General features: G+C 46.5%; 1 protein-coding gene across 1 annotated transcript in view; it reads right to left on the bottom strand.

The window, feature by feature from the left end:
* Positions 1-12731, bottom strand: part of BFSP1 (beaded filament structural protein 1) — a 36702-nt gene extending 23971 nt beyond the window's left edge. The window contains exons 1-2 of the mRNA XM_088844415.1: positions 12358-12731; positions 7089-7149 (exon numbers count right to left, since the gene is read on the bottom strand). Coding sequence (XP_088700541.1) covers positions 7089-7149; positions 12358-12731 — 435 coding nt within the window. The remainder of the gene's footprint in view (positions 1-7088; positions 7150-12357) is intronic.
* Between the last annotated feature and the right edge of the window lie 210 nt (positions 12732-12941).

Here is a 12941-nt window from a genome sequence, read left to right as displayed (position 1 = left end):
TTCATCCACAACTGATACACAATTACTGGAGCTGAAGACCTTTTGTGGTATGACTTACAAAGGGATAAAAGACTGAAAAATTTTAGAAATAGAAGGGACCATAGAGGCCATGGGTCCTCAGACATTTTATAGCCATGTGTGTGTCATCCTGCAAACAAAACATCTCAGGGAAGCCAACTTAAAGAAGCAAAGCAGAGATGTGCTTCCTAAGGGACATAACGGTTGGGCGGAGGCGGGCGTGTATAGGAACCCTGATTGTCCGGCAACTGTTCTCCATCAGATGCCCTTCAAGCAAATCCATGGACCTCAAGGGCTCTGCCAAAGACAGCTCAGAAACCTTAGAGTCTCACCTTACAGACAGGGAGACATGGAGCCAGTGGGTCATTCAGCTGATTAACAGGAGCTAACAGGCCTGGTTCTGTCCTGGACTTCTCTCTACTAGTCAGGAGTTGAATGCTGAGTCCTGACCCCACCCTGAAAGGTGCCTTCTGCTCTTCCCTGACCTTCCTCTCAGGGTCAAGCCCAATAACCCCTTAGGTCCCATCAGCAAACTTTTTAAAACTGCTCAGAATGATAACAAAAGGCCAGCCCACATTTGCCCTTAAAAGAGAGATTAATCAGATGCCCTGCAAGCACATTCTCTCGCTTTGAAGACAATTATCTGATAAACTGCCCGGAAAAACTCCCAAAGGTGAGTCGCTGTTGCTGGAATGTGCTGGAATGTGCAGCTGCTGGTAGAGGGGGAAGAATTCTTTTGGAAGTGTTTTCTTTTGTTTGTACCAGAATTCAGAAATGTGTCGACGCTTGTGTTTTTATTATGCTTTTGGATGCTGTCAGCTGCAGTTTCAAAAGCTCCACCAGCAGAAGCGTCTAGGTTTTTCCAAATCAAGACTCTGAGCCAAAAGTCTAATTTTAGAAAATGCTCCAACCCTGATACTGTGTATGTTTTACAACTAGGCAAGTGGTTCACAAAGTGTGGTTCCTGGACCACACCATCTGGAAATGATTTGAAATATGAAAGATCTGGTGGATCCCAGACCTGTTGGATCAGAATTTCTGGGGTGGAAGACAAGGAATCTGTTTTAACACACCCTCCACGTACTGCTGATGCTAAATCCTCTAGTCTAGACCATCTTTCTCCAGGGGGGCTTCTAGAGTAGCTCAAATGGTAAAGAATCTGCCCACAATTCGAGAGACCTGGATTCGATCCCTGGGTTGGGACAATCCACTGGAGGAGGGCATGGCAACACACTCCAGGATTCTTCCCTGGTGAATCCCTTGGACAGAGGACCCGGCAGGCTACAGTCCACTGAGTCGCAAAGAGTCAGACACAACTGAGTGATTAACACTTTCACTTTTGAGACCATATTTTAGAAAGGGACTGGAGAAATTAACTGGAGTCCAACATACCCTTGAAAAATCAACCTTGCCAACTCAGCCATAGAGATGCTGGAAATCCGTTAAAAACTTCAACTGTCTGTCAGTTCAGTCACTCAGTTGTGTCCGACTCTTTGCGACCCCATGAATCACAGCACACCAGGCCTCCCTGTTCATCACCAACTCCCGGAGTTTACTTAAACTCATGTCCATCGAGTCGGTGATACCATCCAGCCATCTCATCCTCTGTCGTCCCCTTCCCCTGCCTCCAATCCCTCCCAGCATCAGGGTCTTTTCCAATGAGTTAACTCTTCCCATGAGGTGGCCAAAGTATTGGAGTTTCAGCCTCAGCATCAGTCCTTCCAATGAACACCAAGGACTGATCTCCTTTCAGATGGACTGCAGTCCAAGGGACTCTCGAGAATCTTCTCCAACACCACAGTTCAAAAGCGTCAATTCTTTGGCGATCAGCTTTCTTCACAGTCCAACTCTCACATCCATACATGACCACTGGAAAAACCATAGCCTTGACTAGACGGACCTTTGTTGGCAAAGTGATATCTCTGCTTTTTAATATGCTATCTAGTTGTTGGTCATAACTTTCCTTCCAAGGAGTAAGCGTCTTTTAATTTCATGGCTTTTTTTTTGGAGCCCAAAAAAATAAAGTCTGACGCTGTTTCCACTGTTTCCCCATCTATTTCCCATGAAGTGATGGGACCAGAGGCCATGATCTTAGTTTTCTGAATGTTGAGCTTCAACTGTCTGTATCTACACCCAAACTAGTCCATCTAAAAAAATAAAACAAAAAAAAAAACAGCTGCTGGGACTTCCCTGGAGGTCCAGAGGTTAAGACTCCACGCTTCCACACTTCCAATGCAGGGGCACAGGTTCAACCCCTGCGAGAACTAAGGGGAACTAAGATCCCACGTGCTCCCAGATTGGGCCAAAACAAAACAAAAACCAACGTCCTGCCTTCCACCACCAGCCTCCTCCAGAACTCTGCTTCCCAGATCCTTCTCTTCTTCTCCAAAAGTTCATTCCCAGCCTCAGAGGAATTCTTGTACGCACGAAGGCTTGTAGGCCTGAAAGCAAAAGTGCTTTCACCTCTTAAACTCCTTCACCTCTTGCTCTTTTCCAAACATGTGTAGGATTCACGACTCACATGGAAAAGCACACATGGCAGCTTCAGGTATTTCTTTACCTTGTTTTCAAGTGAAAGCCTTCAGCTAGAACCTACAGCATTTTAAGATTCTGGGAAATTTTTTTTAAAAAAAAGAGAGAAATCTTGACGTCTACACCTTACCATTTATATGTATAAACAATGAGTCCTAGAGGTTAGCCAAACTCAACTATTTAAAAATCATCAGGTCAGTTCTAGTAACTTCTAACGGAGCATAGCCTATACAAATACTGAAACCCTACGCTGTACACCTAAAACTAACATAATATTGAAAATCAACTATTACTTCATTAAAAAATTAAAAATAAAACAATTAAATGCTAATGGAAAAAATAAAGGAAGACCCTGTCCATACCAACCAAGGGTGAACGGGGGGCTCTGAGTCATTTAGATTCAGTGAGGGTGAGCTCCTGCTCTGACAGAGAGGTGATATCCCACCTCTTTTTTTGGGTAAAAAACCCAAAATCCTCAAGGCTGTTCCGAGGTTCTGAGAGCTGGTGCAAGGACCTCTCCATTCACTGCATTTGCATCCTGTGTTCATGATTTCTGACACATCCAAAATCTACTATTCACCCTGTATTCTTTTCCAGTTGATTCATGTTTATTAACATGTATTTAAAAAGAAATTTTTTTAATTTCTTAAATTTTTAAAGAAATTTTTTATGTCATCCGCTATAGAGAAAAGGTAGTCACAAAAATAAATCCACAGAAATTCCAAAGCTATCCCTCCACACACTCCCGCTTCACCAGGGTTACACAGCCGCATCTGGAGAGAACTAAAAGAGTCTGATGCTGGGAGGGATTGGGGGTGGGAGGAGACGGGGACGACAGAGAATGAGATGGCTGGATGGCATCACCAACTCGATGGACATGAGTTTGAGTGAACTCCGGGAGTTGGTGATGGACAGGGAGGCCTGGCGTGCTGTGATTCATGTGGTCGCGGAGATTCGGACACGACTGAGCGACTGAACTGAATTGAACTGAACTGAAGCTGGTGTCCATCGTATCAGGTGACCTGTAGTAACAACTGTAGGAGGCAGGTCACATCTACAATTGTGTCACTGAACCTTTACCAGCCATGCAGACAAACACCTGCTCTTGAGGTGGGAACGGGCATTGTTCCCATTTTCCAGATGGAGAAACTGAGGTGCCAAGAGAGGAAGCCACTCGCAGTGGAGTGAGGGGTCCTAGTAGCAGGTCACCCTCCTACTCTGGACGGCACAGCTCTCGCGGGGAGCAGGGCCTCCCCCACACCCAGGAACAGCCATGCGGAAGCCTGTGTGGCCCCCACCTACCTGACTGCCTGGTCCCATCCTCCCACAGAACCTTCATAACATCCCCACTGGACTCAGTTCCCAACTGTCCACACACTACATCACAGAATGAAGTGGGGAAAGGGTGGAATACCTTTCCCTTATTTTCCATTTTCCATTTCTTATTTGTCTACTGGGAATACGCACTGCTTTTGTAATAGCAGAAAAATCGAAGGTTTGAGCTTGTTTTTAAGTCGTGTCACTTGCCACCAAGGGTTAAAAAGACTAAGTTCTTTCTCCTGCTTCTCCGAGGAAGGCCGAGGAAGACACTGTGCAGGGCAGGTGACAACCTCAGTGCCATGTCCAGAGGGAGCCCTACCTGCGGTGAGGACAGACAATCACAAAGCAGAGCGAGCCATCTGGGGCGCGGGGAAAGGACTGAAAAGTGCCTAAAGCTGAAAGCGGTCAGCTTCCACTGTTCCCAGAGGCCTCAGTCTGTGGACACGACAGCAGCCCCACCTGGGGGCCTGGTTTCCACCAAAAACAATGGGGATGAGCCATGGGTGTCGGTCGAACTGCTGAGTGAAGTCAAAGGCTAATAAGGCCTGAATCAACTCAGACTTCCAGCCCAACTCAGCACACAGCCAGTCACTGAGCTGTGTGCACTGGACCCCTCTGCAGGACACCCTCCCTGCCAACTCTGGGCTCACCTCTGGGAGCCCACCTGCCCAGGTGGCCTGAGACCGCCCAGTTTCTATCAATCGACCTGTGTGATTACTAACAGTATTTCCTTCACTCAGCGTCCTGACTTGGACAACATGTCAGACATTCACACATGGACAGACACAGAAGAATCACACAGTGGGTGATATCCACGAAGCAAAACTCAGTGTCCCGAGTGTAGTTCTGACCCTCCTACCAACTGGCATAATAGTCCTGGACAACAGAGATCAGACAAAGCCAGGGGACTAGTAACCTACACCCTGAGCAAACCCTGACAGTCTGAAGTCCCTGCCTGGAGTTCCATGTGGAGAAGAATCCTTCTTTAATTTATTTTATTAAAGTGCAGTTGATTTACAATGTTTTGTTAATTTCTGCTGCATAGCAAAGTGACTCAGTTATACACACATAAATATGTTCTTTTTCATATTCTTTTCCATTATGGGTTATCCCAGGATATTGAATATAGTTCCCTGAGCTCTACAGCAGGACCTGTTAATTTCTGCTGCATAGCTAAGTGATTCAGTTATACATACATAAATGTGTTCTTTTTCATATTCTTTTCCATTATGGGTTATCCCAGGATATTGAATATAGTTCCCTGTGCTCTACAGCAGGACCTTATTGCTTATCCATTCGCTATACAATAGTTTGTATCTGCTAATCCCAACCTCCCACTCCATCCCACCACCATCCTTCTCCCTGACAACCACAAGTCTCTATATTTGTGAGTGTGATTCTATTGTATAGATAGGTTCATTTGTATCATAGTTTAGATTCCACATATAGTGATATCATATGCTATTTTTCTTTCTCTTTCTGACTTATGTGATTAGTATGGTAATCTCTAGGTCCATCCATGCTGCTGCAACTGACATTATTTAATTATTTTTTATGACTGAGTAATATTCCATGGTATATATGTGTGAACGTGAATGTTGCTCAGTCGTGTCCAACTCTTAGGGATCCCATACAGTCCATGGAATTCTCCAGGCCAGAATACTGGAGTGGGTAGCCTTTCCCTTCTCCAGGGGATCTTCCCAACCCAGGAATCAAACCCAGGTCTCTCGCATTGCAGGCAGATTCTTTTCCAGATGAGCCACCAGGGAAGCATCTTCTTTATTCATTCATCTGTTGATGGCTATTTAGGTTGTTTCCAAGTCTTGGCTACTGTGAACAGTGCTGCTATGTACATAGGGGTGCATGTATCTTTTCAAATTATGGTTTTGTCCGGATTATGGTTTTGCCCAGGAGTGAGATTGCTGGGTCATATGGCAACCATTTGGAGAAGACTCTTAAGGCCACATCTGGGTGCAGCAGGGAAGGGTGACAGATTTTATCAGCAATGAGGTTATGGGTGGGGAAGAGGAGAAGGTGAAAAGCAGTCAGGTACCCTGAATGAGCAGCCTTTCAACTCATCAGTCCCTGTAGGTCCTTCCTTCTGACATTTGAGCTCCAAAATGATCAGAAAAGGACCATGCTCAGAGATATTGGCCACGGATAACCTCTGCGGTCCAGGATCACTCTGCTATCTGGTAGCCAAGCTCTCCTGGCTACAGCAGAAAGATCCAATCAGTTAGGAAATGCTGGAGAATCCAGAAAAGGAAACTGTCCCAGCAGAGAACAGTTCCCCCTAAGCTCTGGTACCTCCCTTGCGGAGACGGTTCATACTTTGAGAGTGAGGAGTTTGAGGGGAAAAGGAGATTTTGTCCTCTGTTCTTGTGGGACTTTCCCCGGGGAGGAGTCTTCTCAAGACTCTTAGGCAACAGGATATGGTAGCACTGATCCAAGTAACCACGGCCTGGAGCAAGTCCTCTCCCAAGTTTGGTGCAAACCACAGCCAGCCTCTGTGACACTGACACGTCCTGACAGCCAAGCAAAGCAATGAGCTTCATTGTCTAGAGATCTCTCACAAGCTTGTGTAGCTTGTGGGATAGGAGTGCATGGGGGTGTGTGCACTCACTCACAAAGATTTCATTGAAGTTACGAAGCCATGAAGGAGGGCAGCAGATAGACATAGAGAACAGATTTGTTGTTGCCAAGTTGTGCAGGGAGGGGAGGGATGGATTGGGAGGCTGGGATTTACAGATGCAAATTATAATATGTAGGAAGGATAAACAACAAGGTCCTACTGTACAGCTCATAAAACCATCAGTTCAGTTCATTTGCTCAATCATGTCTGACTCTTTGCAACCCCATGGACTGCAGCATGCCAGGCCTCCCTGTCCATCACCAACTCCCGGAGTTTACCCAAACTCATGTCCATTGGGTCAGTGATGCCATCCAACCATCTCATCCTCATCCATAAAACCATAATGGGAAAGAAGATGAAAAAGAATGTACATATATGTATAACTGAGTCACTTTGCTGTACAGCAGAAATTAACATTGTAAATCAATGGTACTTCAATAAAACTTTTTTTAAAAAGGAGAGTGACCTCAAAAGACATGGAGGAGTCTCGAAAGAACACAAAAAGGAGGCGTGTGGAACAATCGTTCAGCTGCTTAGTTCAATCCCACCATGAATCTACTCAAACCCCAGGTCAGGCTCTGCTTACCTTGTTGAGTCTTTCCAGCATCTCCTTCAGCAGCAGTTGACACTCACACTCATTTTCATACCTGCAGACAGGACACAGAAGGCAGAGTGGGGCATTCAGTCAGCCTGAATCCTGCTCCCTCTCTTTATGGGAAGCAGGAGCTGATGCTGTCTTTCGGAGGCCACTTACCCTTTCCCAACCTTCTCCATGATATACATAGGGGGCACCATACATGGAGACCCAGCCCCAAGCCCCCAGCACCCCCTCCTAGCCACCCAAGGATGCAGGAATCAGACCTCAGCACAGCTGTCACCCCAGGATTGCAGCTGCGATCCTGGGGGCTGCCCTAAGGTTCTGCCTCAAACACCACTGCCCTGACCTTGCCTGGCTATCCTATGCTATTGTATTCATCCACCTGAGACAGCTTTTCTGGATTGTGTCCTTTGATCCTTACAGAACCCTGGAAGAGAGCAGTTGCTGTTACCCCCGTGTGAAAGATGGGGAAACTGAGGTTGAGAAACTGTCCCGAGGCCCCTGTAGATGCTCTGGGAGCTTCACTCACAGCATCAGCATCTGTCAGAATCGTTCTGCACACCCAGAGCCTCCCCTGGGCTGGGAGGCAGGGCAGGGGTGAGTGGGGACACACACACCCCGGCTCCCTCCCTCCCAGCTGGGACCACAGAGGTGTGCTCTCCACCCCACAGATGGGCGCCAGTGGCCACAAAGGTAACTTGCCGGATGAGGCAGAGGCACTGCTTGGTCTTTCCCTGCCTCCCTCACTTCCCCACTCCCCAACTGCTGCTCCTGACACCATCCCCCAAATAACTTTCTCAGGCTCAGCTCCTGGAGGACTTCACACACAGAGGGGTGAGTCAGGATTCAGATGTGAGCCTGCCACATCTACCACGCTGCCTGGGTAGAGCAGGGACACCACCAAAGTTATAAACATGCACAAGATTAAGAAAGCAGTCGGTGTTAGGAGCGGGTGTATTTTTTTCTCCTAGTCAGCTTCTTCCCTGGAGTTCTAAAAAAAAATGCTAAAGATCAAGGAAGCAGAGAAACACCAGAAATCATTCTGGTTAGAACAAGGTTCCCTCTAGGGGAATTTCATCCCCCGAAGAAAAGGAGAAAGCCCCTTCCCCAATGACCCCCACCTCACTCCCTGTACGCTGTCCCCTTTATCCATCCTAATAGGAGATAGGAAGACATGTTTGGAAGCCACAGGGCTGCCTAGAATAAAGACTACATTTCCCAGCCTTCCTTGCAGGTCAGTGTGGCCATGTGACTCAGTCCTGACCAATGGGAAGCAAGCATGCCTGTGGCCACTTGAGGCTACCTTTGGTAAGAGATGGTGTAGGTATGTCCTTCTACATCCCTTCCTCCATCTTGTCCCTTGAAACACCAATGCTGCCTTCTTGCAGGCCACACACAGCCTTGTGGGCCTTGATTACCATATGGTGCCATACTAAACTGCTAGCCCAGACCTTACACAAGAAAGAGACAATCTTCCACTTTAGATAAGCTAATGTTAACTTGGAATTTATTTGTAGTTGAAACTAATCCTACTTATCACTTAGCCCAACCTACAAAGCCTGGCTTTCTGTATTCCTGCACACTCATGCCACAGGTTCAAGTTAGGACTTTACACTAACAGGTGCTGGGAAACTGCAGCTCAGAATCAAAATTCCTGACCTCAGGGAAGAACACTGTTCTCAGTGTCCCCATTTCCAGAGCCATCCAAGAAGCTCAACTGTAACCAGTAAGCAACATATATGTGCATAAGTTTTTCTTTTCACACCAGGATGTCACATTTAGCAGTTTGTTTTCTGTGTGGCTCTAATGAAGCCAGAAATGATTTTTTAAATAGTTAATTAGCTTTAAAAATAAAACTTAACAAAATTTAATTTTCTTATTGCTTTTTCCTGCTAGAAACATCCAAGAATTTCTATACCTTAAAAACATATTTAGGGATTTCCCTGGTGGCCCAGTGATTAAGACTCCACACTTCCAGTGCAGGGGGCCTGGGTTTGATCCCTTGCGGGGGAACTAAGATCCCACATGCTGCACACAGCCAGATATTTTTTAAAAAGTAATTTAAAATTTTTAAAAATATATTTAATAAACAAGATATTAACCTAGTTTCATGCTGTAGACAAGTCTAGGTATTATATTAAAGACAGGTGATCTCATTACAAAGAATTCATGGTAAGAATTCATAATATATTCATAGAAGTGAATATAGAAGTGAATTCATGAGGTGGAAAAAACCACTTTGGCTTCAATCATCTGACTGTTTTACAGAATTATTTTTAGCTTTCAGCAATTTGGATAATTGACTCATCATCATATTTTGTATGCATCATTGTATTTATAGTATTTTGGTAGTTTTGTTTTTATTTTTATTTAGTTTTTATTTTATTTAGCCTTTCTTTGATGTCCTAAAGACCTGATTTTGAAATTATATAACTATCCAGGTAAAGAATATGCCTAATAAGGCTGAATATACCTTCCTGTTTCTGCATTAATTTCACCTATTTCCGGCTAATCATTACCACACCTCTGGAATTAAACCAAACTCAGTGTTTGTCCCCAGTGTATTACAGATGTGTATAAATTTTACAATGATTTTCTAATCCTACTACACAATTTTAACTATCAAAACTTCTCTAAGGGGGCAGTGGGAGGGAATAAACTTATGAGAATTATCAAATAAATCAGAGGGGCCAGCTCCATGATGGACACACAACTCAGAATCAAGTAAAATCAGGAAAACTCAACACAGTCACCCTCCATTGAGGGCTCCCAGGAGTCATGCTTGCCCAGCCAAATCACAGCCGACTGTGATCCAAGGACTGTGGCCCAGGTAAAGGCCATCTGGGGATATGGGGTATCCAGATGACCCATGGAGCTGCCTTGTGTCAACCAACATTCACCTCCATTGCTTTAGGTAACATGAGCTTTATATGAGTGAAGGCCTCACTCCACAGGCATCCAAGGAAGGTTTCTCTCCAAGACACAGCATTCTGGAAAGGGTGTGGGTCTCCAGGCGAAAAACCCAAGTCCAAGTTCTGCCACCCAAAGGCCCTCTTGCAAGTCTCAGTTTTCCCTTGAAGAGCTATAGGGATTTTCAGGTGCCTTCTTCCAGGATCAAAACCAGAAACACGGACTCTCCTGGCAGTCCAATGGTTAAGACTCTACATTTTCACTGCAGGGGCCAAAGGTTCAATCCCTGATTAGGGATTGAACTAAGATCCTGCATGCCACACAGTACAGCTAAAAAGAATGAAAACCAGAAACAGCAGGACTGATGGAATGAATGCTTATGATCAGATAAACAGGTTCGATATACAATGCTGAATAACCTGTTCACATCTGGGGCTGAGAATGTGGAATACAAAAACAAAGCACATTTGAAGAAAACTCTCCAGCTACCCTAGACCAAAGATCCTCAAACCTGGCTGTTCACTGAAATTACCAGTGGAGCTCATTAAATATGGAAATCCTGGGCTCCACTTGAGGTCCAAGATCAGGTCTACCTCTGAATTTTTTTCATTAATTTATATAATTTTTAAACAGATAAATCTCTTACATGGTCAGAGAATTTTTTAAATGACATCAGATATTAAGTTAAAATTCTCCCTCTACCTCTGTTCCTCCTCCCTTATCCTCATAGGTAAGCAGTGTTGTTAGGTTTCTGTGTGTGTGCCTGTGTCCTTTGGCAAGCAAAAAATCTCTATGCCTCCCCCTGTCTTTTTAAAATAGATAATAATAACACACTATTCTTTTTGGACAATTGCATAGAATTCCATTGCATGAATGAAGCACAATTTCATAACCTGACTCCTATTAACAGGCATTCAAGTTGGTCCCAGGTCTTAGTCACTGAGATCATCCCACAGGGAATATCCCTGTGGACATGTCCTTTGACACCTGCTCGAGTATCAGAGTGGTAAAGAACCCACCTGCCAAATGCAGGAAACATAAGAAATGCGGGCTCGATCCCTAGGTCGGGAAGATTCCCCAGAGAAGGAAATGGCAACCCTCTCCAGTATTCTTGCCTGGAGAATCCCATGGACAGAGGAGACTGGTGAGCTACAGTCCATAGGGTCATAGAGAGTCAGACTACACTTAAGTGACATAGCACACACACACACAGAGTATCCAAGGATAAATTCCCTGAAGCACCCAGCTGAGTCAAAGTGCACACTCATTTATAACCTGGAAAGATGTCGACAAATTGGTGAGCATCTTTTTTTTTAACAGCTTTTAGGGTGATTTTAAAGCATTATTCATTCTATCAAAAGGGGGCACATTGCCCAGGACCAGGACTTCTGAACTTCAATGTTTAACTTAAACGCTGAATCACCTGGGGGGTCTTATTAAAGTGCAGTCAAATCCAGGAGCTATGGGGGTGGGCCCAAGAGTCTCCTTTTCTAACAAGCTCCTGGGTGATGGGAAACTGCTGGTCCATGGATCACACTTGGAGTAGCCAGACCCTAGATGACACAGGTTGAAACAATGTCCAGGTGTCAACTGTGATACAGTGAAGACAGTTAGACTTGGCAAGTTCAACACCTGAATTCCAATCCTGGTGCAGCAGTCACCAGCTGAGTGACCTTTCCCCTAAATCAATACATTGTCTGAACCCCAGTCTCCTCATCTGTGAAATGGGTGCAGTACCCTCTATAACAGGATGAGCCCGGAGCATTAATAAACATCCATCATGGGGTGGCAAAGAGTTGGCCTCGACTTAGCAACGAACAACAACAATCTCAAAAACACTATGCAGAGCAGAAGGAGCCAGACACATAGAAGAATATGTCTAGAAGATTCCATTTGTTGTGAAATTCTAGAACAGGCAATAGTAATCTATAGTGACAGAAATCAGAACCCTGGGTGCCTCGGTTGACAGGACTGGGGAAGAGGAACCAAAAAGACTGGCAAATGGCAGAAGGGAACGTTTTTGGGTAGAGAAAATATCTTGTTTTAGTAGTTAAATGGGTACCTACGCTTCTCATTCTCATTACACTATGCTCTTGAATGTGTGCATTTTATTGCATGTAATTATATCTAGATATTAAGATAGGTTAAAAAAGTAAATTACACCGTTTCATGTGAACTGTGACACAGCATCAAAATGGAAGCTAGTCCTAGCTCAGGGAAACGCACCACGTGCATGCCTCCTCCGAGATGAAGTCATCGGTCGCCCGGGGATCAGAGACGGCCCTCCCAGCCCAGTGGCCGCGCGCTCCCGGCCCGCGCCGCCTGTCACCCTCGAGGCGCCACTTACTTGCTCCGGAACTCGTCTAGCGCGCGCTGCGCCTCTGCGCCCTGGCGCTCCAGCCGGGTGCGCTCGGCCGCCAGGTCCCGGGCGCGCTGGCGGTTGCCCTCGACGTGGCGGGCCAGGGCATCCTCAGGGCCGGCCAGCTCGTCCAGGCGCTGGAAGGCGTCCAGCTGCCTCCGGAGGACGGCATGGCGCTGCTCGAGCGCCCGGGCCCGCTGGACGTGAGCGGCCACGCGCTCGCCGAGCCCCTGCAGCGCCGCCAGGTTCGGCGAGGCGGCCCTGCCCTCCGCCAGGCGGTCCGGCTCTGCGGCGCGCTGCGCCTCCTCGGCGCGCTCGTACTGCTCCTTGCGGGTCTGGAAGACGTAGCTGCGCCGGTACATGGCTCCTCTGCGGGCGGGCGCACGGCCGGCTCCCGGAGGCACCTCGCCGAGCCAGCAGTCCGCTAAATAAACATCGGAGGCCCAGGGCGCGCAGCTGGGACGTTCCAGAGCGTGTCAGCTGTCTCTCCACGCGGCGCCCAGCCTCGGGGAGAACAAAAGAGCGGCGGGCCCCGCTTTTGTGCGCTGGCTTAGCGGCCCATACAGCTCTGG

The sequence above is a fragment of the Moschus berezovskii genome, chromosome 15 (assembly GCF_049115385.1).
Source record: "Moschus berezovskii isolate FMDL1 chromosome 15, NW_MosBer_1.0, whole genome shotgun sequence".
NCBI lineage: Eukaryota > Metazoa > Chordata > Mammalia > Artiodactyla > Moschidae > Moschus > Moschus berezovskii.
Note: the sequence above shows the minus strand (reverse complement) of the source record. Positions and strands in the feature narration are given on the sequence as shown.